This window comes from Thamnophis elegans, chromosome 6, assembly GCF_009769535.1.
Source record: "Thamnophis elegans isolate rThaEle1 chromosome 6, rThaEle1.pri, whole genome shotgun sequence".
NCBI classification, from domain to species: domain Eukaryota; kingdom Metazoa; phylum Chordata; class Lepidosauria; order Squamata; family Colubridae; genus Thamnophis; species Thamnophis elegans.
In genome coordinates, this window is record NC_045546.1 from 41634905 (window position 1) to 41658526 (window position 23622).

The 23622-nt window shown below is 35.4% G+C and overlaps 1 protein-coding gene across 1 annotated transcript in view; it reads right to left on the reverse strand.

The window, feature by feature from the left end:
* Positions 1–23271, reverse strand: part of CADM2 (cell adhesion molecule 2) — a 142401-nt gene extending 119130 nt beyond the window's left edge. The window contains exons 1-2 of the mRNA XM_032219799.1: positions 23202–23271; positions 19147–19296 (exon numbers count right to left, since the gene is read on the reverse strand). Of these exons, the coding sequence (XP_032075690.1) occupies positions 19147–19296; positions 23202–23271 (220 nt within the window). The remainder of the gene's footprint in view (positions 1–19146; positions 19297–23201) is intronic.
* Between the last annotated feature and the right edge of the window lie 351 nt (positions 23272–23622).

The window sequence follows — 23622 nt, forward strand, 5'->3', positions numbered from 1 at the left end:
TATTAGAACATCATTCAGGAATTGTCAGTAGTAACAGTGAGCCTATCTGGACTGATCGTTCTAACTCATTTAATTTTTTTTTAAAGCAGCAAAAAAAAAGCGATGCAAATAAGGGTATGAGAACAAAAATTGACAAATAGAAATGGCAACAGTAATGATAGATAGATAGATAGATAGATAGATAGATAGATAGATAGATAGAGATGGATGGATGGATGGATGGATGGATGGATGGATATATATTAAGTATATATATATATATATATATATATATATATATATATATAATATATATATATATATATATATATATATATATATATATATACTTAAAGTCACAACCCCTGGTATGCCCAAGTATGGGAGGAAGGTCACACTTCCACTCTCTGTCATTAGGCTCGTCACAAGATATAATTATATATAATTACTGTTGCCATTTCTATTTGTCAATTTTTATATGTATCTTGCTACATACTCATCTCAAAATGCCAAAGGTGTTTTTTTAAGTTTGAAGAAGCAGGATTTAAACATATGACATGCTGAATTAAAAATGGAGGGAGCGCAGGGGGTCGTGTGTGGGTGGGATGCATCCATAATGCAATGTGCGACCATCCCCAGTGTGCATGCGTGCACTACTGGTGCTCCTCCCATTTTTTGCATGCTTTGTTCGCCCTCCCCAGGCTCCAGAGGCTTTATAGAAGCCTGGGGAGGGCGCAAACAGCCTCCCCCGCCCCCCAGAAGCCTCCAGAGGCTTCAGGGACCTGCAGGCTTCCCTGAAGCCTCCGAAGCAGTCAAAATGACCCTCTGAGCAAACCAGAAGTCTAGATTTAGATTTTAGATTTTATTAACATTTGTAGGCCGCCCTTTTCCCTGAGGGGACTCAGGGCGGCTCACATAAAATCAGGGAGGGGAAGTACAAACAGTGACATAGACACATATAATAAAAGTAATAAGCAACATACATTCATCATTCGGGAGGGGCAACTATCCATGTCCCCAGGCCTGACGGGCTAGCCAGTTCTTGAGGGCTGTGCGGAAGGCCTGGACGGTGGTGAGGGTACGAATCTCCACGGGGAGTTCGTTCCAAAGGGTCGGGGCTACTACTGAGAAGGCCCTCCTCCTTGTGGTTGCCAGCCGGCACTGGCTGGCCGATGGAATACGGAGGAGGCCCAATCTGTGAGATCTAATTGGTCGCAGGGAGGTGATTGGCAGGAGGCGGTCTCTCAAGTATCCAGATCCACTACCATGCAGGGCTTTATGAGTGACTAATAGCACCTTGAAGCGCATCCGGAGATCGACAGGTAGCCAGCGCAGCTTGCGGAGGATAGGTGTTATGTGGGTGAACCGCGGTGCACCCACAATCACTCGCGCGGCCGCGTTCTGTATCAGCTGAAGTCGCCGGATGCTCTTCAAGGGCAGCCCCATGTAGAGCACATTGCAGTATTCCAGCCTAGAGGTCACAAGGGCCCGAGTGACTGTTGTGAGTGCCTCCCGATTCAGGTAGGGTCGCAACTGGCGCACCAGGCGAACCTGGGCGAATGCCCCCCTGGTCACAGCCGTCAGGTGGTGGTCAAACGATAGCTGTGGATCCAGGAGGACTCCCAAGTTGCGAACCCTCTCTGAGGGGTATAAAATTTGACCCCCCAGCCTGAGTGATGGAATATTGGTCGAATCTTTGGGAGGGAAACACAACAGCCACTCGGTCTTTTCTGGGTTGAGCACAAGCTTGTTAACCCTCATCCAGTCCATAACGGCCTCAAGGCCTCGGTTCATCACGTCTGCCGCTTCATTGAGTTGGCACGGGGCGGACAGATACAACTGGGTATCGTCCGCATATTGATGGTATCTGATCCCGTGCCTACGGATGATCTCTCCCAGAGGTTTCATGTAGATGTTGAATAGTAGGGGGGGATAAGACCGAGCCCTGAGGCACCCCATATGTTAGGGGCCTAGGGGACGATCTCTGCCCCCCCACTAACACCGACTGCGACCTGTCCGAGAGGTAGGGAGAGAACCACCGCAACACGGTGCCTCCCACTCCCACCTCCCGCAGTCGTCGCAGAAGGATACCATGGTCGATGGTATCGAAAGCCGCTGAGAGGTCAAGGAGGACCAGGATGGAGGAATGTCCTCCATCTCTGGCTCTCCAGAGATCATCGGTCAATGCGACCAAAGCGGTTTCTGTGCTGTAACCGGGTCTGAAGCCTGACTGGAAGGGGTCGAGATAGTTTGCTTCCTCCAAGGACCGTTGGAGCTGAAAGGCCACCACCTTCTCAACAACCTTCCCAAGGAAGGGAAGGTTGGAGACTGGGCGATAGTTATTAAGAACAGCTGGATCCAAAGATGGCTTCTTTAGGAGGGGTCTCACCACCGCCGCTTTCAGTGCGGCGGGGAAGTTCCCCTCCCGAAGAGCGGCGGTCACAACCGCCTGGATCCAGCCTCGTGTCACCTCACTGCTGTTAGTAACCAGCCATGAGGGACACGGGTCCAGTACGCAGGTGGCGGCACTTACAGCCCTCATGGCCTTGTCCACATCCCCGGGGGTAACATCCTGAAACTCAACCCAGAGATGTTCCACCTGATCCTCTTGTGCCTCGGCTGGAACTGCGGGGATGGAGTCCAAGTCCGACCGAAACCGAGCAATTTTGTCCGCTAAGAATTGGGCATAATCCTCAGCTCTGCCATCACTGATACATACATACATACATACATACATACATACATACATACATACATACATACATACATTTGTATTTTTTAAAGGATTGGGACATTAAAGAAGCCCCTCCCCATTTTAAAACAAAGCATTTAACTTACTGTTGTAGTACTGGCATGTTGGATAAAAGCTGTATAACTGCTTGTAATTCTATCACCTTTAATTCTTCACTTGAGAAAATAAAATCCTAAATTCAACAAGTTTTTTGTCAGTTTTGTACAACTTCACCTTTGCCTAAATATGACCTGTATTCAGCATCTGTATGTCACAAGAATAAAAAATAATAAATCAGGGACATTACACCATTATTATTTTCACAGGTATAGTCATCTAAAATGAAAAAAAAAATGTGATGAAATGCAAAGATAGATAGATATCAAAGAATGATATCTATCTAAGATATCATTATAGTTTTTAAAAATACTGTTACTGTGGGCAAACAGCAAAGATCAAATTTGAGGTCAAGAAAAAATAAAATATTATCTCATCAGAGTGTTCAGAATAACAATAAGCCATTAACTCTGTGGCTATAAATGTGAATTGCCTGATGTTCTAGGCTGCAAATTTCATTTACTGAGATTATTGACTACATTGATGGGGATAAAGTGTTGTAATTTAATATCTAGGAACTCATGCTGTGTAAAGTAAGGAGACAAGAAAAAATACAGCTATCTATTTGTCCAGTGTCTACTTATAACCACTGATGGAATTGGAAAATCTAGTTAGTTTTATGCACAAAAACTATAAAAAATGCCAGATTTAATAGATAAAGTCCTGAGTCTTATGACAAATTATAAGACAGGGAAAGAGATTCTGCTTTTATTTTTTTAAAAAATGTAACAGATACCACATCCTATACATTATTGCAAAGATGTAGGCTTATGGTATCTAAGGACTGCAAAAATCTGGATAGTCATTAAGAGTCGTAAAGAAATACAGAAAACACTAACTATATTGCTATTCAGTTATTGCCCTCTCAGACAGTATGATTGGTCTGTTATATGTGTATGTACCACATATCAATCTATATTGTTTTTAATGATTTAATGTGACAACCATATATATAAAAGAAGAAACAGACATTGCAATCTCCAGAACTTAAAATATATTGCTCACTTAGCTTTCGTTAGCTAACATTGTCAGAGTGTAAAAACTACCATTAAAGAGATATCTGCCTTTAGACACCATTAATCAATTTGGCCATTGCGTGAGTGATAGACCCATCCACCCGCCTCCCACCTGTAATTAGCTTTGTCGTTTTTACATCAGGCATATTAATCGATAGCAATAGCAGTTAGGCTTATATACCGTTTCATAGGGCTTTCAGCCCTCTCTAAGCGGTTTACAGAGTCAGCATATTGCCCCCACAGTCTGGGTCCTCATTTAACCCACCTTGGAAGGATGGAAGGCTGAGTCAACCTTGAGCCGGTGAGATTTGAACCGCCGAACTGCAGCTAACAGTACGCTGAAGTGGCTGCAGTACTGCACTCTAACCACTGCACCACCTCGATGAAGGTTTAATTCCTATATTAAGGCAGATATCTCTTTAATGGAAGTGTTTACACTCTGACAATGTTAGCAGAGGCTAACAAAAGCTAAGTGAGCAATAAATTTCGGATATCGCAATGTCTGTTTCTTCTTTTAGGACTATACCTGGAACTTGTATTTTTCGGATAATTTATATATGTGTGTGTGTGTGTGTGTGTGTGTGTGTGTGTGTGTGTGTATGCATTGTGTCACAACCCCTGGTATGCCCAAACATGCCCAAAGAGCTTTTATTTATCAGCACAAATGCCATATATATGTATGTATGTATGTATGTATGTATGTACACACACACACACATATATATGTATATGTATATGTATGAATGATACAATCATATATCATAGACTTTTTATATCAAGGCAATCACACAATATTTAAAAGAAAAGAAAAGCCCCTTCCATTAGTTCTGTTTAATGTATCTGGACTTCTCGATATTAGTGCTGTAGATACTAATTCTGATTTTAGCAAGTTAATTTATTAAGAAAAACAATGAACAGAAAAATGTTTTCATAAAAGAAACAGTTGGCTATATTGCTGGGGGAAGGACAGAAATAAGTTCCTTAAAAAAAAAAAACAAACAAACCAAATCAAAACTCAAGTAAGCAGTCCACAAAACTAATTAAACCTGATACGACAAAAACTAAGGCATTTTGATGTAATTTATTAAATGAAAAGACTGTGAAATTAACAGCAATAAAAAACTAATTAAAGCTGATGCAATAGGAGAAGCTAAAGAATGCCAGATAGCATTCATCGAGCCAGAGAAACATGGCTGTCAAGTTAAACAAAATCAACCACATTCTGTTTTTGAATATTAGTGCAAAGATAATTATGTACTGGATGACACACTCTGAATTAGATTCAAGTCATTACCTCAGAAGACAATAGGATTGACACGAAATATCAAAGTGCTTCCACAGAAAGATCTTATATTTCAGTTTTAAAAATTCCTAGGTCTTGTGTATGACTCATCAATTAAATATATTATTGTTATATTATGATAACCATTAATAAATAACTTACATCTGGGATAATGGTATTGCTTACAGGACATTTTAAAGTAGGATCTGGGATGTAAAACTCTTATTTTGACAGACTACATTATTCGTACCTATCTTTTCATCAATCATCACTCACTTATTTTGATAGTTTCCAACCAAATAGAAATGCATGAAAGAAAACTTGTGAAGTTTTATGTGTGATCCAGCCTTAGCTCAGAAATTTGAAGCTGACAATCAATATCATTAGGAAAGAAAAAAAGAATGGACAAATGGGAGGGAGGAAGAGCGAGTAGATTTTTTTCTAAGCTGTAGTTAGTTGATTCTAAATAATATTAAGTTGAAATTGTATAAATATTTGAAATTGTTGAAATTAGTGAAGTCAGGATAATAATTATTGTATTGTTTCAATAGTTACATGTATGATAAATGGATTCATATTAATCAAGGATTTATCAAATGGGGAGTAGATATTTTTTTAATTGACAGACTTTACTCTTATTTTGTCTAGGGAATCCTCCCCATTTACAGGCAGTATGGGAAGCACAGTCTGGAGTAAATTTTGTCAGTACTGCTTTGCCTGAATATGGTTGACCAACAGGAGGTTTATCAATTGTTGAGATTGTTGAGCAGCAATTCCTACTTGGAAAGTGGTCCCGAAGGTAATATTATCACCGGTTCATCACATAGTCAGCCAGATGTTGTCATTCAGGAAAGCTGCCATTTGCAATTGACAGATGATGAATTTGCCAATGGCGATGGTGTTTAAGTGGTGATCCAGTTGTTTTGGGTTTGCACCCAAACTTCCTAATTACTCTTGGAACTACCTTTGTTTGCTTCTTACACAGTCATTCCATTTCTATTTGCAGGTATTTGTAATTTGCTGTCTTCCCATTCCTTTTATTGTGCTTCAGACACTGCCATGTCCACAATCCAGACTTTTTTGTTTTTCTAATTGACAATTGGTAAGTCTGTCTTGTTATGCAGCAGATGCCTGTCTGTTTGAATTCTAAAGTCCTAGAATACTTTAGCCTCTTCATTTTCTACTGTGTTACTATCTCTATTTTATGGTCTTCCAGGCAAATTCCAGTTCTTCCAGGCAAATAGTATTTCTTGCAGATTTTCCAATACAGCATGGTTGATATTTTGTCATGCCAGTAATCAGTCTTTGCAATCTTCTTGTAGCATATAAGCAGGTAGTCCACTGTTTCTTCAGCTTATTTCCTTGCTATCTATTGTTGTCCTTTCAATTCTGGTTCTGTATGTATTTGTTCGTAAGGCTTGGTCTTGTGCATCCAGAATAGCCTCTCTCTCTCTTTCTTCAACATTCCTTTTCTTAGATATTGCCAGGTCTTGTATTATAGTAGTAATTATATTCAGTAATTCATTTGATTTTTATTATTTATTATTACATTTTTATTTTATTATTTATTTGGGGTATGGTCAAATTTGTTCATTATTATAGCGGGTCTAATATTGCAAAGTATGACATATGCTGCAATAAGCCATGGTTGATATAACACGTATTGAATAAACCAAAATTGGCTTGGTTTCCACAATACACTTAACAGAAATCAAATAAACAATATTATGAGTTTACAGAATGTGTGAACTGAATTCTCAGTTTGGTATCATAGCCAATAAAGTTGATAATACACTAATATATTTTCCTTTTTTCAGGGACAATGATTCAATATGTAATTAGTTTGATCTTTATAGTGTATATAGTGTATATTATTTAGCACAACAGCCTACGGTGTTTCCAATTTTTAAACAAAGAAGCAAACAAAGTACCTTGATAATTAAGTTGTTATTTCTATGAAAACTGGTCAATATGTAATATAATCTGCACATAATGATTGGAAATATTTTTTTCATAGCATTTCCCCCCTCAGAAATTAAAAAAAAAGGTAAAGATAAAGATGTCTTTGTGAGTTTTAGCTTCTTAAGTAAAGTGACTGACTATAAGGGGCAGTGTTCATCTCCCTTTCTTAAGCCAGCATTGAATAAAGATGTTTTCACAGTCATGTGACCATGACATCATGTCATAGCACAGAACATATGAAGAAACTAAATATGAGGAATGCTGTTACCTTCTTGCATGCTTATATGTGGTAGTTATTTACTATTGTGGTCCCAATTGCACAGTTGGGTTGTTCATGGTTCTGCTCAGTTTGGCCGAACCGGTAGTGGTGATTTGACTTGGATCACAGAACCGGAAGCGATCCAAGCTGGCCATGCCCCCGAACCAGTTCCCTGGTCTCTTCTGCCATTGCCGGCATATTTTTGTGCATGCGCAGAACAATTTATAGTCAACTGCGCATGCACAAGCAATGTGCAGTGTGCACAAAGCACACACACAGTGAATCAGAACCAACCAGTACAGGAACCCACTCCTGCCCAATTGGTAAAAGAAAGTCCAAGACCGTATTGGTTGAAACATGCAGAAGAGGCCTTCATCCTGCAGTGGCTAGACAATGGCTAAAGTGATGGAGCAGGTTAAAATAATGCATTTTTTCCAATCCAGATGTCAGCATGTCCATAAAGAACCATCCAAAATAATAACATATTCAATTCCAATTAATCTTAATTGAATATGGTGTTCCTTCCTTTTCTTTAAAACAATCTTGCTCTTTAATCCATTCAGATAAATGTTGATTCTTTTCTTGAATTTCTTCAAAACTTTAAGTCACTTTTCTAAGTCCACCAAGAAGGAAGTATTCAATTACTCTCTAGGATTGGCATTCTTGTTTCCTAATTAATTTTTAAAGCCTCATCAGTTGTTTTATATGTCTAAGGACAAATGCTTGTTCACATTCTCAGATAGATCTTATTGCAAATCCCTTCTATTACAGCTTTATTTGAGAGCAGACTGTTCCTAAGAAAAGACAACCCAATAATTCAAAGTCCTGGTGCAATTCCTCAAAAGTGTCTCTGAACATCATTATAATTTGCTTATTTTGTTATATATTTTGTTATGTTTCCAGTACTGAAAATAGCTCTTACACAAAAATATTTAGAATTAATTTCAGTCTTAAATTTCAAAATTTTCAGAGTTCTTAATCTGTTTAATTGTTTTTGTAATCCAAATTTTGCCTTGCTTTTTCTATTTTTTTTTAATTTTTCAAGGTTTTAAAGAAACAATTTTATTTTATTATATTAAATATTAAAAGTAGTCACTCAATGTTTTTAGCCTTGTTGTTTTGAAGGTGTCTAACATTTTTAAAGTAGTTAATAGGCAATTTCCAAAATGTGATTAGCAAAGACTGCGCAAACTTATTGTCCTTTGAAGGCTCCAAAAAAAGTATGGCAGCTCCTATTCTCACATCCTCCATAGACCACTGCCTTGCAGCCTCTTATGAAAGCAAACATATGAAGCATGGCTTGGACAATCTTGCATCTTCTCTTGTTTGGAGAGAGTTGAAAGAACCAATCTGCTCACTGACTCCTTGTTCTTAGCCACAATAATTGGTTCAGCTTATTTGGAACACTATTCAGTCTAACACTGTTCACCAGAAGTTACATTTATCTGTTAGTTTATTTTATCTAAATCACAATTTTACTGTGATTGCATAGCTTTTTCTAAAGATTTCTTCCCTTGTTATACCTTATTTTCATTATACATTAGATGTTATACTACTTTCCTGGCTGCTTTTATCCTTATTTGGCAAAACTCCTTGACAGGAAGTTATGGTTTGTGATTAATTTAAATGACTCATAGGAAGGCAACCTTCTGTAGGTGTGCTGTGAATGATCTGACATTCACACAAATTTTCTGGTGATTAATTTACCTAAACTTTACTTTTCCTATGTGGAAAAAAATAAATAAAAACAAAACAAAGCAATATTTTCTACCAAAGAAAATATTGAAAAGAGAAAATATACCAGAAAAAAATCTCAGTGTAATACTATACAGAGTGTTATATAAACTCATTATAATAGTATGCACCATTTTTAATATATTCTTATATTGACATGAGAAATATTTCTGCAAATATTTGTCATGTAAATAGGAATTGGGATATATATTTGTCCAAGAGAGAGAGAAATATATTTGAATACCATACTTTTATCATCTGTTTCTGTATCATCTGTGTTCCGTCTCTATCTAAAATTGATTTTCAAAATATAAAAAAACTTCTGAACACTTGTATCCTTCAGTTTTTGTTGACTTTATTTTATTTGGCACTATTTAAAATCTGTAATGCAATATATAAATAACTGAGCAATTTTGTTACAATATTTCAATTTCATACAATGATATTAAAAGATGAAAACTGAATCTCCTTTAATCATTATTATTACCTTCTTTCTAAGAAAATGTTTGTGAATCTAGTTCAGGTGATCTATTCAAAACCGTTTCATATTTAATACCTATAATCACCATTATTTTTCTCAGTAAGTAAATTATTTCTTCAGAACTAATAAAAATATTTTCAGCTTTAATAAATCAAAAACAATCTAAAATAGAAAAAAAATATTGTTTTTGAAAATTGAGAGTAGCTCCCTTGGCAATCCTACTGATTTAAACAAAAGACCAAAAATGTAAATGTGTCTATTGGAATTACAAAACTCAAGTGTTTTGATCTAGTTGACTATTTTAACTATTATCTTTCTGAACAAATAGGAACCCCACTTAGCTGTTATTATGCTTAACATGTAAGTATTCCAGTTGCGTCCTAAAAGCAACCATTCTGATTCCAAACACATTGATTCCCTACAGACAATGTCTATAAAAGCCTATTAATATAAGCTGTGTGGGTGTGTCTTTTTCTCTGCAGGAAGTCATGATAACCACACCATGCCTTCAAGGAAGCCAGGATCACAATTGCAACATAAGTGAGATGGGTAATCTGGAACATTCAAATAGAAATGTTTATATGATCATTTCTACTAAAACAAGCACAAATCAAGCTACTATAAAGTTGCATATCTATTGCATAATTCTTCGTTCTATTTATTTCTAATTGATATATGGATGAGGAACCATTCCAAATATGTTTAAAACTTTGAAAACAAAAAGAAACATTTTAAGGAAATTTGATGACCACAAAGATATTGTAAAAACTCGATATTTTAATCCATAGACAGCAGATATTTTCACATTCAAAAATGTTACTATTTCCTAACATTCACTTTCATTGAAGTTCTGTTTCACAAACACCAGATGCAAACAGAACACAAATTCTGGCATATTTTCTTAATACATCATGACTCACCATGCCTCTGTTAACTATTGTCATAATAAAATACTTCATTGCTAAAATATAAAAATAAGCAATACAATTATATCTTACAAAAAACCCTAATATATTCACCAAATGAAACAAATTGTAAGTATTTTGTTTTGTAATTTTAATTTCAACACTTCCTTCCAATTTTATTCTAATCAGGCTTTATTTATATTAAAGATATTGATGTAGATGCTAATGTCCTTAAATATTCCTAAATTTCTTTCTATTCTATTTCTCAATGTAATCAAAATAAGACAAAACATTATTTGTAAGTATTAGTTATTTTATTTTCTTTAGCCTATCTAACCTGATATTTTATACTGGCCATTTCAGTTACTTATTGAATATTAATTTGACCTTAATAATGTCTTGGAAATTTCAAATTAGCACAAGAACCCAACCCAAATCATAGTACGGTATGCAGCAATGCTCTAATGTCACCTTGACAATTTCAATGATCTAAAGTCACATTGACATTTTACTATTATAAGCTGATAAATTTGTTTTTCTTTCTTTCTGATTCTTTTTCTGTATTTCTTATAAGTAATGTTATATTGTATATATCAGAACAAACAAACAAAGAATCTTTAGGGGTTTTTTTAATATAAGAGTTGGTCAGGATTCAAAATAGAGCCTGGTTATTTGAGGAACTTGCCAATTTTATGCTAATCAGACATTATTTATATTAAAAGATATTGAAGTAGATGCTGATATCCTTAAATATTCCAAGATATGTTTCCTTTGAAAAAATAGGAAGTCATGAAAACATTTTCTGTGAAGCATTTAGAGCAAGAACTGAATTAGTTAAATCTGAAGCATCATAGCTCTACTTACATGTTAATAACTTGACAGCTGCACAAGAGTGGTATGTGAACCTGAAATTGCACTTGCATAACATTGTTTATGATGAATCACCAAGGGATGACTATCTGCAAAATACTTCTCACATATTGAATGAACATTACAAGAAAGTTAAGATCTGTACATATTTGATTCACATGTTGAAGACACAGACATCAGAGTCATTCTTCATTATAGCTACTGTGTGTGTTAAGTTCCTTTGTTTTCCTTTTCTGCATTGGGCTGTCACTAATTTTCTAAAAACAATACTATATAAAGTACTGCTAAATATTTAATCAAACAAATTAACTGGTGCAAACTAAATGCTATGTGCTTGGGATTTTCTGCGAAAAATAGAAAGACGTGCCAGTTAAACTCATTCTCCATTCCTCCTGTTCTTTTCAGGGGAAAACATAAACAAATTGTTTTATGTTTTCTCAATCTTGTATCACTACTGTGGCACACACAAATACATTAATATATTAAATCTCCTATGTATTTATGATAATTAACAATACTGGTAAGAGTCTTTCAAAAGGAATACTTTCTACAGTACCTCAATGTTTGCTAGCCAATGCCCTTGCTCAAAGTGACCTCATCTTTTCTGGGAAAGAGGAGCTGGACATTTACAGGTGGTCAGAGAAATTAATCTCAGGATCTGAAGAATAAAGTTATTCTTTATTATTACTATTAAGTTAAAAATTAAACATGCTGGATATGTTTGAGCCTGTTGATTCTGATAAAATGTAGAGGGTACTTGGAGCTGTTAGTGGGTGGGATGGGGATTTGCTTGGTTTTTAGGTGCAATATAATTTGGGGATGGAATATTTAATATTTAGAACTATATTTACCCAAGCTGTTGAGTCTAAATAAATAGATATTGAGCAATTACATTAACTTGTTTAATTATACTTGCATTGTGTTTCTGACAGCTATTTTGTGATCCCTGGTATCCTTCTTGCCAGCTTAGGGACTGAGGGAGAAGCATATTGCTGTGATGGTTTTCTACCTTTTTCTAGGGTTCTTCGGTTAGTGTTGTAATTTCCATGTAGTACTACTACTTTGGGAGCTGCAGGCTTCTCAATACCATTTATGGTGTTGATTATCATTATCATTACCCATGAAACACAAATCTATAGACTATGCAGGACCACTTGTCTCTGATTATTTCTGCCCATCTTACATGTTCTTATTGATTAGATATGAATTAAGTTTGTTCTTAAGACAATATCATTTGATGGGACTTAGGAAGTGTCTTTCTTGTGTGTTATCTGTCCTTTAGTATGGTTTGCCCCCTTCTTTATAATAGGATAGCCCTGACTTCTTTCATTCTCTAGGATTTAAAAAAAAACATATTTTTTGTTTTGTTTTGGGGTGATACTGTATTTGCAATGTTATTTAGGAGATGCTTATTTGATGTATAACACCCAGAGTAACAACTACATGAGTTATGCAGCTGTACAAATCTTGTAAATAAATATTGAACACTTATGGTAACATGAGTAATTATACTTGTTTTTCACTGTCGTTCTGCAATGTGTATTGTTCAAAGTACAAAATGCTTATTGAACATTCTATTTTTATACTGGTATAAAATTAATTACTGAGCTTTGGTACTGACCAATTCAAACTGAGGATTTGCCAAAATCCATATTTGCATATTTAATTTCAGAGATTCTGCCAGGCTTATTCTACCTTAAAAATGATGCATTGTGGGTCTGTTTTGGATTTGAACAGACAAAGAGGCAAATCCAGGCTGCTTTATTCCACTCCTCGGTGGAATCAAAATAAGATAAAACCTAAATCTATTTTGTAAGTAATAGTTATTTTCTTTTCTTTAGCCCATATAACCTGATGTTTTATACTGGCAATTTTAGTTACTTATTGAATATTAATTTGACCTTAATAATGTCTTTGAAATTTCAAATTAGCACAAGAACCCAACCCAAATCATAGTACGGTATGCAGCAATGATCTAATGTCACCTTGACAATTTCAATGATCCAATGTCACTTTGACATTTTACTATTATAAGCTTATAAATTTGTTTTTCTTTCTTTCTGATTCTTTTCCTGTATTTTCTCTTAGTAATATTATATTGTATATACCAGAACAAACAAGCAAACAACCTAAACATAAGAGTTAGTCAGGATTTAAAATAGAGCCTGGATATTTGAGGAACTGCCTACTTAAGGCTCTACTGGTTCCCATTGTTCAGATGTTTGGCATAATGGAACTATTCCAGATCCACTCACTATATTTGGACACTAAAGATTTTTATCCATGCTCTCTGGAAAAGCATCCCCTAAAATTACAAATGGCACCCAGTCTCTTAAGGTTCTAGAAAATTCTTAAGATTTAGTTCTGTTCATATGTTGTGGAATCCTTGTTATGTTTTTATTGTTATTGTTGCTTCAGTCCAGGATACTGCATTTTATTTTATTTTTTGTTTAAATTGTGCATTTTGCTACCCATAATTTATTGGAACGGGTAACCATAATCAATGTAATTAATTAATTCAATAAAATGCAACTAGAATTACCAGTATGCAATTAGGAAAAATGCAATTCTATGAAGATATAAGGTTTTGTTTAAAATCGAACAGAATTAACTTATTAGGTTTCTAAGGTTGCCCAACTCAATAATAACTTTGTGAAGTACCATTTTTAAAAAAATATCTCTAGTGAAAGGTGTATTATAAACCATCTTGACAGAACTCATTCTGAAAAATGTACACCAACATATCCTAGGGCCCAGTGGAAAGAAAGAGGTCTTCAAGCCCTGTGGAAAGGATAGCAAAGTTGGGGCTGGGATACTGTTCCAGAAGTTGGACATCATAACATGTGAACTACTATAAAGCTATTAGTTTTGTTAAGTCCTCAGGGCTACGATGCCATTGAAAGGCACTGCTGGCTCCTGATTGGCTAAGACGCGAGCAGCCAGCTGGTGGGGAGAATGGAGCCGTTCTATTGGTTTCAGCATCTGACAGCTCCTGTATAAAAGATCTGTCAGCTGTCAAATGTTGCTGTTTTCTGGTTCGTGGTTTGCCTTGCTTTTGGCCTTGTTAACGTTAAATAAAGGTTGTTGTTAGCTTTCAACCTGCCTTGCCTCAGTTCCTGCCTGCCTTGTTCTCCCTACAGAACAGTTTTAATGAGCTCTATTGCATATATGCACACCAGTCAGGAAGAAATGCTTTATTAAAAAAAAGGATGTAAGAAAAATCATAGCATATTAAGTGGGTATATTGATATTGTTCTAATAATTTACAGTTATATATGTCTGTATATGAATGGAAATACAGTCCTCCACAACTACTGAATAACATTGTAGGAATATTGACTAACAATGTGGGAGTACCACCCTGGAGATGGTTATTACATTGATAGTAAATCCCACCACCACCCTTGCTCCCTGCTTCCACACCCACCCATCTTTTATTCTCATATCACTGTGTTCTCATTATTTCCTTTGTAATTGTTTATTCTGTTCTTCCAATACTTTTCTACTGTTAATTTTACATTTATTTTCATTGTTGTAAACTACCTAGAACAGCTTCATAGTAAGATAGGTGGCAAATAAATTTAACAACACATACATAAATGAATAAAACTAGTACAGTTACAAGAAAAAATGTTCCTTTATCATCGCATAACAAATTATTAAAGAAAACATTAAACAAAACCAAAAACTCAGAAATTCTTTTCAAAGGCATGTAAATTATAATTTTTCTTATTTTTTTTTTAATGGGACAAATGGATTTTCCACAATTGGTAAGTTAGATTTGATAGGTTAGTTCCATACTTAGACTATTAGAATGATTAGGTTTAAATAAAGAAATACTGTATGTACCCATATATTTGGAAAGAAAATTGTGTTGTTTGGGAGAATGAACATTAATAAACTTACTGGTATCGGATCCGGGGGGCGGAGGCTGTTGCCGAGGAGAGCTCAACCGAGCTCCTCTCAGAGATCTGGTCTGTATATCTAATTAAGATCATAGATATCACCCCTTTTTGGCTAAGAAAGGGGCAGGAAGTAGCTCTGTGTGCTAGGGTCTATTCGTAATTCACAGCCTCCCTCCTTTTTTTTGGCTGTGGACAGAGATTAGATCCAGTGTGAGCGGAGCTTTTATCTCCAGCCAGTTCTTCTCAGCTGCCTTTTTTTGCAGCCCCAGACAGGCGACCCCCCCCCCAGGACAAAGCAAAGTTGTTTGAAGCTAGGATTAATACGGGCGGGTCCCACTCCTGTGAGATTTATGCTTTTATTACTATCTTAAATACCAGCACCATTCGTCTTAGAGGCTTCTTTGTTTAAACGGACTTCAAAATGGCGATTTCTCTCCGTTGGTGACTGATAGGGGATGTACGTAGCCGTTTTAACCTTCCTGCAGACCGCTCCTTAACAAAATAATTTTTGTTTGTTTGTTTTTTTGGAAACAGAGGGGAGCGAAAGCACTGTTTATTTGTTGATTTATAATGGCACCCAGGTCAAAATCGAAGCGTCTCTCTACAAATGTGCCTAAAGAATCTGTGAAGGAATTTAAAGAATTTATACTGGAATCGCAGCCCTTGTCTCCTACGCCCTCTACTGGAGAATTCTTAACACAGGAATTTTTTTTTCAAATCTTTAATGATTTTAAACAAGAAATTAAGGAATTTGTATTCGAGCTATATGGTGATTTAAAGTCTAAAATTGACCAAATGAAGGTGAATACGTTTGCAGCCGTGTCTGCCCTGTCAGATTATACCGCGGAAATAGAGAATAAATTGGAAAGTTTGGAGGAGGCTAATTCTAATTTGACTACTAATATTCAAATTTTACAACAAAAAAATTAGAGACACTCAGGAACAGCTCGTTATGATAAACTTTAATAAGAAGGCATTCGCAATAAGAGTCAGAGGATTTCGCGAAAAGGAGCGAGAGAATTTGAAACAGACCTTTGTTGAAGCCCTCAGCCATGCGGTGGGAAGCCCGGGACTTAACCTTGATTGGCAGATTCGGAAAATCTATCGCCAGAATTCGTTGGTAGCGGAACAGCGACAGCTCCCGAGGGACATAATTATATATTTCTCCACAAAAGAATCCAGAAACGCGATCGTGCAAAAATTTACAATAATAGTTTGAGAATTGATGGCCAGAACTTGATTGTCTTCAAAGAAATACCTTTCCAGATGTTAAAGGCAAGAAGGGACTATACCTTCTTAACTAAAGAGCTTAGAAATCAACAGATTCAATATAGATGGGAGGCCCCAGCCGGCATTACGGTCACATTTGAGAATCAAAAACTTCGTCTTATTCTGTTTCGGAGGCTCGAGATTTCTATTACAAGACTTTGAAGGCGGGACTTCCTGATTCACTTGGAAAAGAGGAGAGACAAGCCGAAGGAGAAGGCAAGCAACAGACCACATGGCTGCAAGATGGAGGGGGTAGCTCCCCCTCCCTCGGAGAAGCAGAAAAGCGGAGTTTGAGGATTTAGACATTCTAAAATATTCACCAAAGTTGTGGATTGAATGGGGGTTTGCGACCTCTCTCCGGCAGAAAAAGGGGAACTTATTGGTGGGGTGATACTGAATGTATATATGTAAAATGCATGCAGAATGATTTATGCTGTTTAAATCTTGTTAGAAGGGAAAGTTTGAAGAGATTATTTTAAAATAGAAGGTAAACTGATTTTTTGTTGAAACTAATTATTTTGAGCTAGATTTTAAACTAATGCTTGCATAAATTTGATAGTGGCAAATATTAGAGAAGCAAGGGATGAGGGTAAAATGCATGCGGAATGATTTACGTATATTGGTGGGGTGATACTGAATGTATATATGTAAAATGAATGCAGAATGATTTATGTTGTTTAAATTCTGTTAGAAGGGAAAGCTGGATGAGATAATTTTAAAACGGAAGGTAACTGATTTTTGTTGAAAGTATTATTTGAATATGTGGAATGATCTATGCTATCTAATTTTATTAGAAGGGAAAGCTTGGTGAAATTATTTTATAAATTTGGATAAATGTTTATCTGAATACAAGGTTAAGGAAGAGGAACGGGAGAGTCTACAGGAGGTCGGGGTAAATAACAAAGAAGCAAGAGACGAGAATAAAATATAGATAGAATGATTTACACTATTTAAGCATAGATAAAGATGGGGGGCTGAGCTTAACACAAAGAGTTTCTTTTTTTTCTTTTTTCTTTGTTCTTTTCTTTCTTTTTTTTGGTTTTTTTTTCCTTTAATATATTATTTTTATTTTTAATCCATATGAATATAAGATACTTTAGATAGAAGGCAGTGCCAGGTGTGGCCCTGGAAGTCAGGAGGAGTAGGGATGGGGATTTTTGGGGGGTGGGTGGGTGGGTGTTAACATAGTCTCATAAGAACAAGAATGCACTTATATACGGTTGTTCTTTTTTTTCTCCTTTTTTTTACTCTTTTCTTTCTTTAAAAAAAAATTTTTTCCCTTGGTTTATTTTACTTTTATCAGATTATAATAAACAACACTTGAATAAAGGAATACACCAAGGAGGGAGGTAGAGGGAAAGAGGAGGGAGGAGTAAGGAAGGAGTAAGGGGAATGCAAGGAGGGTGTGTTGGGAGTAAGGGGAGAAGGAAGGTTTGAGGGGAAAGGGAAGTAGGAGGGGAGCGTTAGAGGGAGGAAAGGAAAGTTGGAGGGGGTAGATGGGGTGTATGGAGGATGGAAGTGTCAGGTGGGGTTGTGAATGATGAGTTGTGTTTTCTTTTTATTTTATTTTTTTATTATTTTTTATTATTTTTTTCTTTTATAGCAAATACTCTGTATATAAGTGATTGTAAAATGGAATGTGAAAATGAATAAAATATATTTTTTTAAAAAATAAACTTACTGGTATCAAACTTCTATTTATCAGGGATAATATTCCTTTATAGAAAGAATTTCTGTATCACACTTTTCCTCCTATTCCTCCTTTCCCCTCCCCTTCCTCTTCTCTTCTGCTATTTTTTCTCTTTGTTCTTTCATTCTTTCTCCAAATCTCTCTCAGATCAGATACAAGATATAAATTCAAGGCATGAAATTTCTTCACTCTCTCTCTCTTTCTCTCCTTAGAGCTGCATAATTGCACATACAATTTTTCCTTGGTAGGGCAAATGGCAAATCCCCAGATCAAATGGAGGAGAGTACAGTACTTACAAATAGTGATATTAGACTGAAGCAGCATTTATTTTGGCAGTACAAAGATAAAGGTATTCCTCCATATTTCCACAATGCAGAACTGGTAATTAACCAAATGACTAAAAAAGCCAACTTTGTCTTCTGAAATACATCACTGATGATCCACTGACAATGGGGCTGCTTGCTATTTTTATGGACACATGTTCATGGCATGCTAAATTATGTCATAATGCAACCACCATAATTATGCAGTTACCTCCTGATGTCTGACATAAGCTGCAATTTTTGTATGGTGATGTCGTAACAGACATCTTCACATTTCTACCTTTTTCTTGAATGGAAACCCATGGTAATAAGTGTTGTACCTGTATTAACATGTTTAACCATACTTATAATCTTAATTCTCTATCCTTAGTGAACACAGATCCCAGTCACATCTTTAGTCAGCAGTAAAAACAGAGAAGAAAGGAAACAATTAAAACTTTTTTTTCAAATTAATATTAATACTCTATAATTTTTACATCAAACAATCATGTTCAAATTACACATTTTTTTTAGCCTGAGGATGATGTAGAATAGAATGTAAGTGTGCAAGCATTATTTAACAGTAACATTATTATTATTATTATTTAAATAATCAACTGAGGACAAAAAAAAAGTATATTCACCTTTCTTGTCATCAAAGTACAAAGTTTGTTGAGCTGGATTCGACCACTGGAGGGAGGTGTTATCATTTTGATCAACTCTACAAGTCAGTGTTGCTGTTTCACCCTCAATAACTGTAACATTCTGTGTGAGTGGAAACTGGCCTTGGCTGCCTGGGGAGGACATTAAAAAGAAAAAAGAAATTGTACTATATTAAAAGCTATAAGGTTAGGTCAATATCTTTTACTTTCCCAATGACTTGTTCAGTGAGTTCCTCCAATAAGAGCATTTTTTAAAAAAAAAACAATCTTATAAGAATAGTTGCTCTTAAGATAGATACAGTACATCATGCTTTTATCCATCTTTTTAATAAAAACAATTTTATGAAAATTATCAGAATATGATTTTCTTTGTTTAAGTTAGTATCATTTTCTGACATGTGCAAAACCAGGAGAATATTTTAATTATTTTAAATATTTTAGAATTAAAAAAATCACAAAATCTATATCCATGCTAACTAGTGTCCCAATTTAAATAACACATTAACTAGTGTCCCAATTTCTCTGTGTGTGATTATGTAATTAAAGGCAGGCTAAATTAACAGGATATTTTAGCAAAATCCCAAGAAGCAGATTCTTAAGATATGAAACATATCTTAGGACAACTTCATATCGAAAATTCTAATTCAAGATATATGAATAGTCTTATCAACAGTTTTTTTAAAAAATTCTAATTTGACCTGATTGGGGTTTTTTCAGATGTCTAAACAGGAATAGTTAAGATATTTTCAGAGTTCAAAAGTAACACTAAAGAATGACAATTTAGTATTTTGCTATCATAAGTGATGAAAATCAGACGACTGCCACCTGTTTAGAAGAATATGAATTATATAAGATTCCAAAAGTTCATGTTGTATTTTCTTTTTCCTTTAACTAATACAGAAATATCTAGTAAAACATTTAAATGAACAAATTTTAAACAATGTATAATTTAGAAATTACATATAATTAGTCATTATTTGTTGAATTTATTCTTCTTCCTCATTATTTTCAACTATTAAGATAAAGAGTACACCCTCAAAAGGATGATAGACAGATAGATAGGAACATAATGTCTTCCCTTATATCAGAAATATTTAAGAATTGGCAGATCTTTTCATTAGCAGCAACATATTTATAATGAACTTTCTGCAAGCCAGTAGCCTGAAGACTACAATGGAACCTCAGATCACGAATGCTTCTGACCACACACCAAATAGGTGGTCGACCAAAAATCTGCTAAATGTTTCATTCTGTTCACGAACAAATCATCGGGTGGCGATCAATCACAGCCACAGCAATTTTCCCTTCCATACCAATTTTGTGTGCATGCATGCACAGTCATCTTGCTTCCAGTCATGACGAATCAGGTGCTGACTGAAGTCCTGGAATGGATTACAGTCATGACCCGAGTTTCCACTGTGCTCTTAAATAGTTAAAGCTACTCATTTCTCTTTTATGGCCATTATGCTCCATAAATGGGATTTTTATTGAAAACAGAATATAATTTCATTTAGGGGAAAATAACAAAGCCTACAAATTTAATGCACACAAATCTGTATATTTGCTATTTTCATTTCATTGTTTTTCTAAATTATATTCAACTTTTCTTCAAGGAATAAAAAAAAAGCATGCACCAAATGTTATGCTACTTTTATTTTTTAATAACAATTTGTGAATTTAGTTTTGCTGAGAGATACTGGTCCAGAGACTGAACCATGGGTGGATTTGACTATACACAGTACCAGAGATTCAAAAAATAACACATGTATAACGAGATAGTGATTGGTACAATGTTATAGTGTTTCCTTTATAAATTTTATTAATGATGAATTAATTTCAATAATTTTAAATGGTTTCCTTCAATTACAATATCACACCAGTATTGCAGTTCAAAGAATGATGATGTCATTGATGTACTTAGTTATATAATATGATTTATAAACCCTCTTCTGAGTGCAATTATGCATGTATTACATTTAGATATTTCAGTATAGCATTGCTTGCCAGTTTAATTTTAATTAAAATGTTATTTTAAAATATGTGAACTTCTTTTTCAGCATTACACTAAGCTATTTCTGAAGCTTCAACAAGAATAGAACTGGATAGATTAGAAGAATATTGCACTGATGCTTCATTAGTAATGCAAGTTTTAATGCTGTTTGTGATTATTAAACTTTGTATAAACTTATGGCAGAAAACAAAAGGAAACAATAGCAAAGTATAAGACACCAGAAAATATATTGATAACTTGCATTAAACCAATTTTCTGAATCAATGAACCCATATCTGAAATTGCTTTCCACATTAAAATGTCATTCTCTTTTTTATGCTGAATAATATTTAGCTTAAGGGTTTACTATCCAACTTTCTGAATAAGAGGCATCTGGTATTAACACACAATTGCTAGGACAGAAAGCCAGTGTAAGAATGCGAATTATATCAACTTCTGTAATAATAGATAAATAAAAAAATAGAAGAAACTATATCAGCACAAATGGTGGAAGTTGTCAATACAGAAGTTAAAATAAAGAAACACAAAGATATCAAGAAATAATTCAATGAAGACTTTCAGACTGCTATTAGAAGAGACATGGTGCAGTACTGCAATGACATCTGTAAAGATATCAATATGACAACAGACATAGAAAAACAAGGAAAGTAGTTCAAACTACCAGAGCACAGAAAGTTTCCAAATTCAAATTGTTATGTTGTAGGATGCCAGGGAGAAGCAATAATTGTTTCAAAGAAGATCAGAGATAAAGGAGAATATTGAAATTCTGTACATCCAGGGTATATTAGGATATATTCCCTATTTCCAAGAAGATGAACTTAGATCAACATTCTGGTAATTATCAAATGAGAATGTTACAGGAATTGATGAAAATCTGTAGAAATATGTAGGCGTCAATGATGGTACTCAGCCAGTTCGGACTGAATCAGGCGAACCAGTAGTGGCAACTGGCGCTATGCCATCCTATTTAGCCACATTTTTAAAGCTATGTGGCATGTGTGCAAGCCACACATACAAGCAAAGCGCATGTGCAGAAGGCTGGGCACATAGGTAGAAGACATGCATGCTCATATTTTCGGTGTTAAGCAAACTGGTGGTAAAATGATGTGAAACCCATCTATGGTAGGCATCAGAATAATGTGTAAAGATTGCAACCAAAGTATGCCAGCAAATCTGAAGAGTGACAGGGTGGCCAACAATTGGAAGAGGTTTATCTACATAAGACTCAGAACTGTCACATAATATCTTATTCACATCTAACTAAAATGTATAGGAACTCCCTACATGAAAAGAAAATGATAGATATTAACGCTGATTTTATAAAAGGGGGAGAAACAAACAACGGTATTGCTAATGTACATTAGAGAATTGAGAAAGCCAAATAATACAAACAGAATGTATGATTTACATGTTATTTTTTATCTTTCCCTGCATTGTTTTCAATTCTCAGAGACTACCAAGGCAGTTTTCTTGGCAAGGATTTTCCAGAGTGGTTGGCATTTCCTCTTTCCTTGGGTAGAGAGAAAATGACTGGCTTTGGGTCACAGGACCTCCTGATCTCCTAAATTATAGTCCTGATTGTATCAACAATGACAACCTATGAAATGTTCTTAATCAAATGGGAATCCTGGGAAATTTCATTGTGATTAAAACCTATACTTGATAGGAAACTAAATTCTGAATAAATGATAGCAAAACAGACCAAGTCTAAGTCAGCAAAAAGTAGGACTAGATTCTTCTATTTATTTATTTAACTCAGTGGTTCCCAAACTTCTTCAGTCCACCGCCCGCTTGGTGCTACAAAGTGATCCTCAGTGCCCCCCAACTCAGTGGTGGAATTCAATTTTTTTTTACTACTGGTTCACACGTGGGTGTGGCTTGATGGGTGTGGCTGGGGGGGTCATGTGACTGGGTGGTTTGCACGAAGGAAGGAAGATACCTACAGTAAAATTCAAAACTGTAACAATTAATTGCACATTTATTCAAATCCAATTTAAAAACTTTTTAAAGGTTTGACCCAAAGTACCTGATCTATGGTTACAAGTCCACCCTTCATTTTTGGAAGACTCTCCTAGTTGAAAATCATACAGTTTCATTCTTCTTCTTCCTTCCCTGCATTTTCAGGCTGGAATTTACGCTACTCACCTACCTTTCACTAGCAACAGAGAACAGAAACAACCATTAACCAAAACTATGGCATTCAAGAAGAAGAAATGGGCCCATCGCTATTATTATGACCTTCAGTTGAAATAGGGCAGTTGGCCTAATATGTTATAAGACCTCATCATACAAATGCTTTTTGAACAATACTTCTGATTATGTTTAAAAGATTGGGTGTTGCTGAAATAATCATTTCATAATTAGGTTGCCTGTCAGAAAGTTTGAGCCAAACCAAACCAGGCACAAGAGAAACAAGTCCCGCCACTTCCCTGCCAGCCATCCACTTC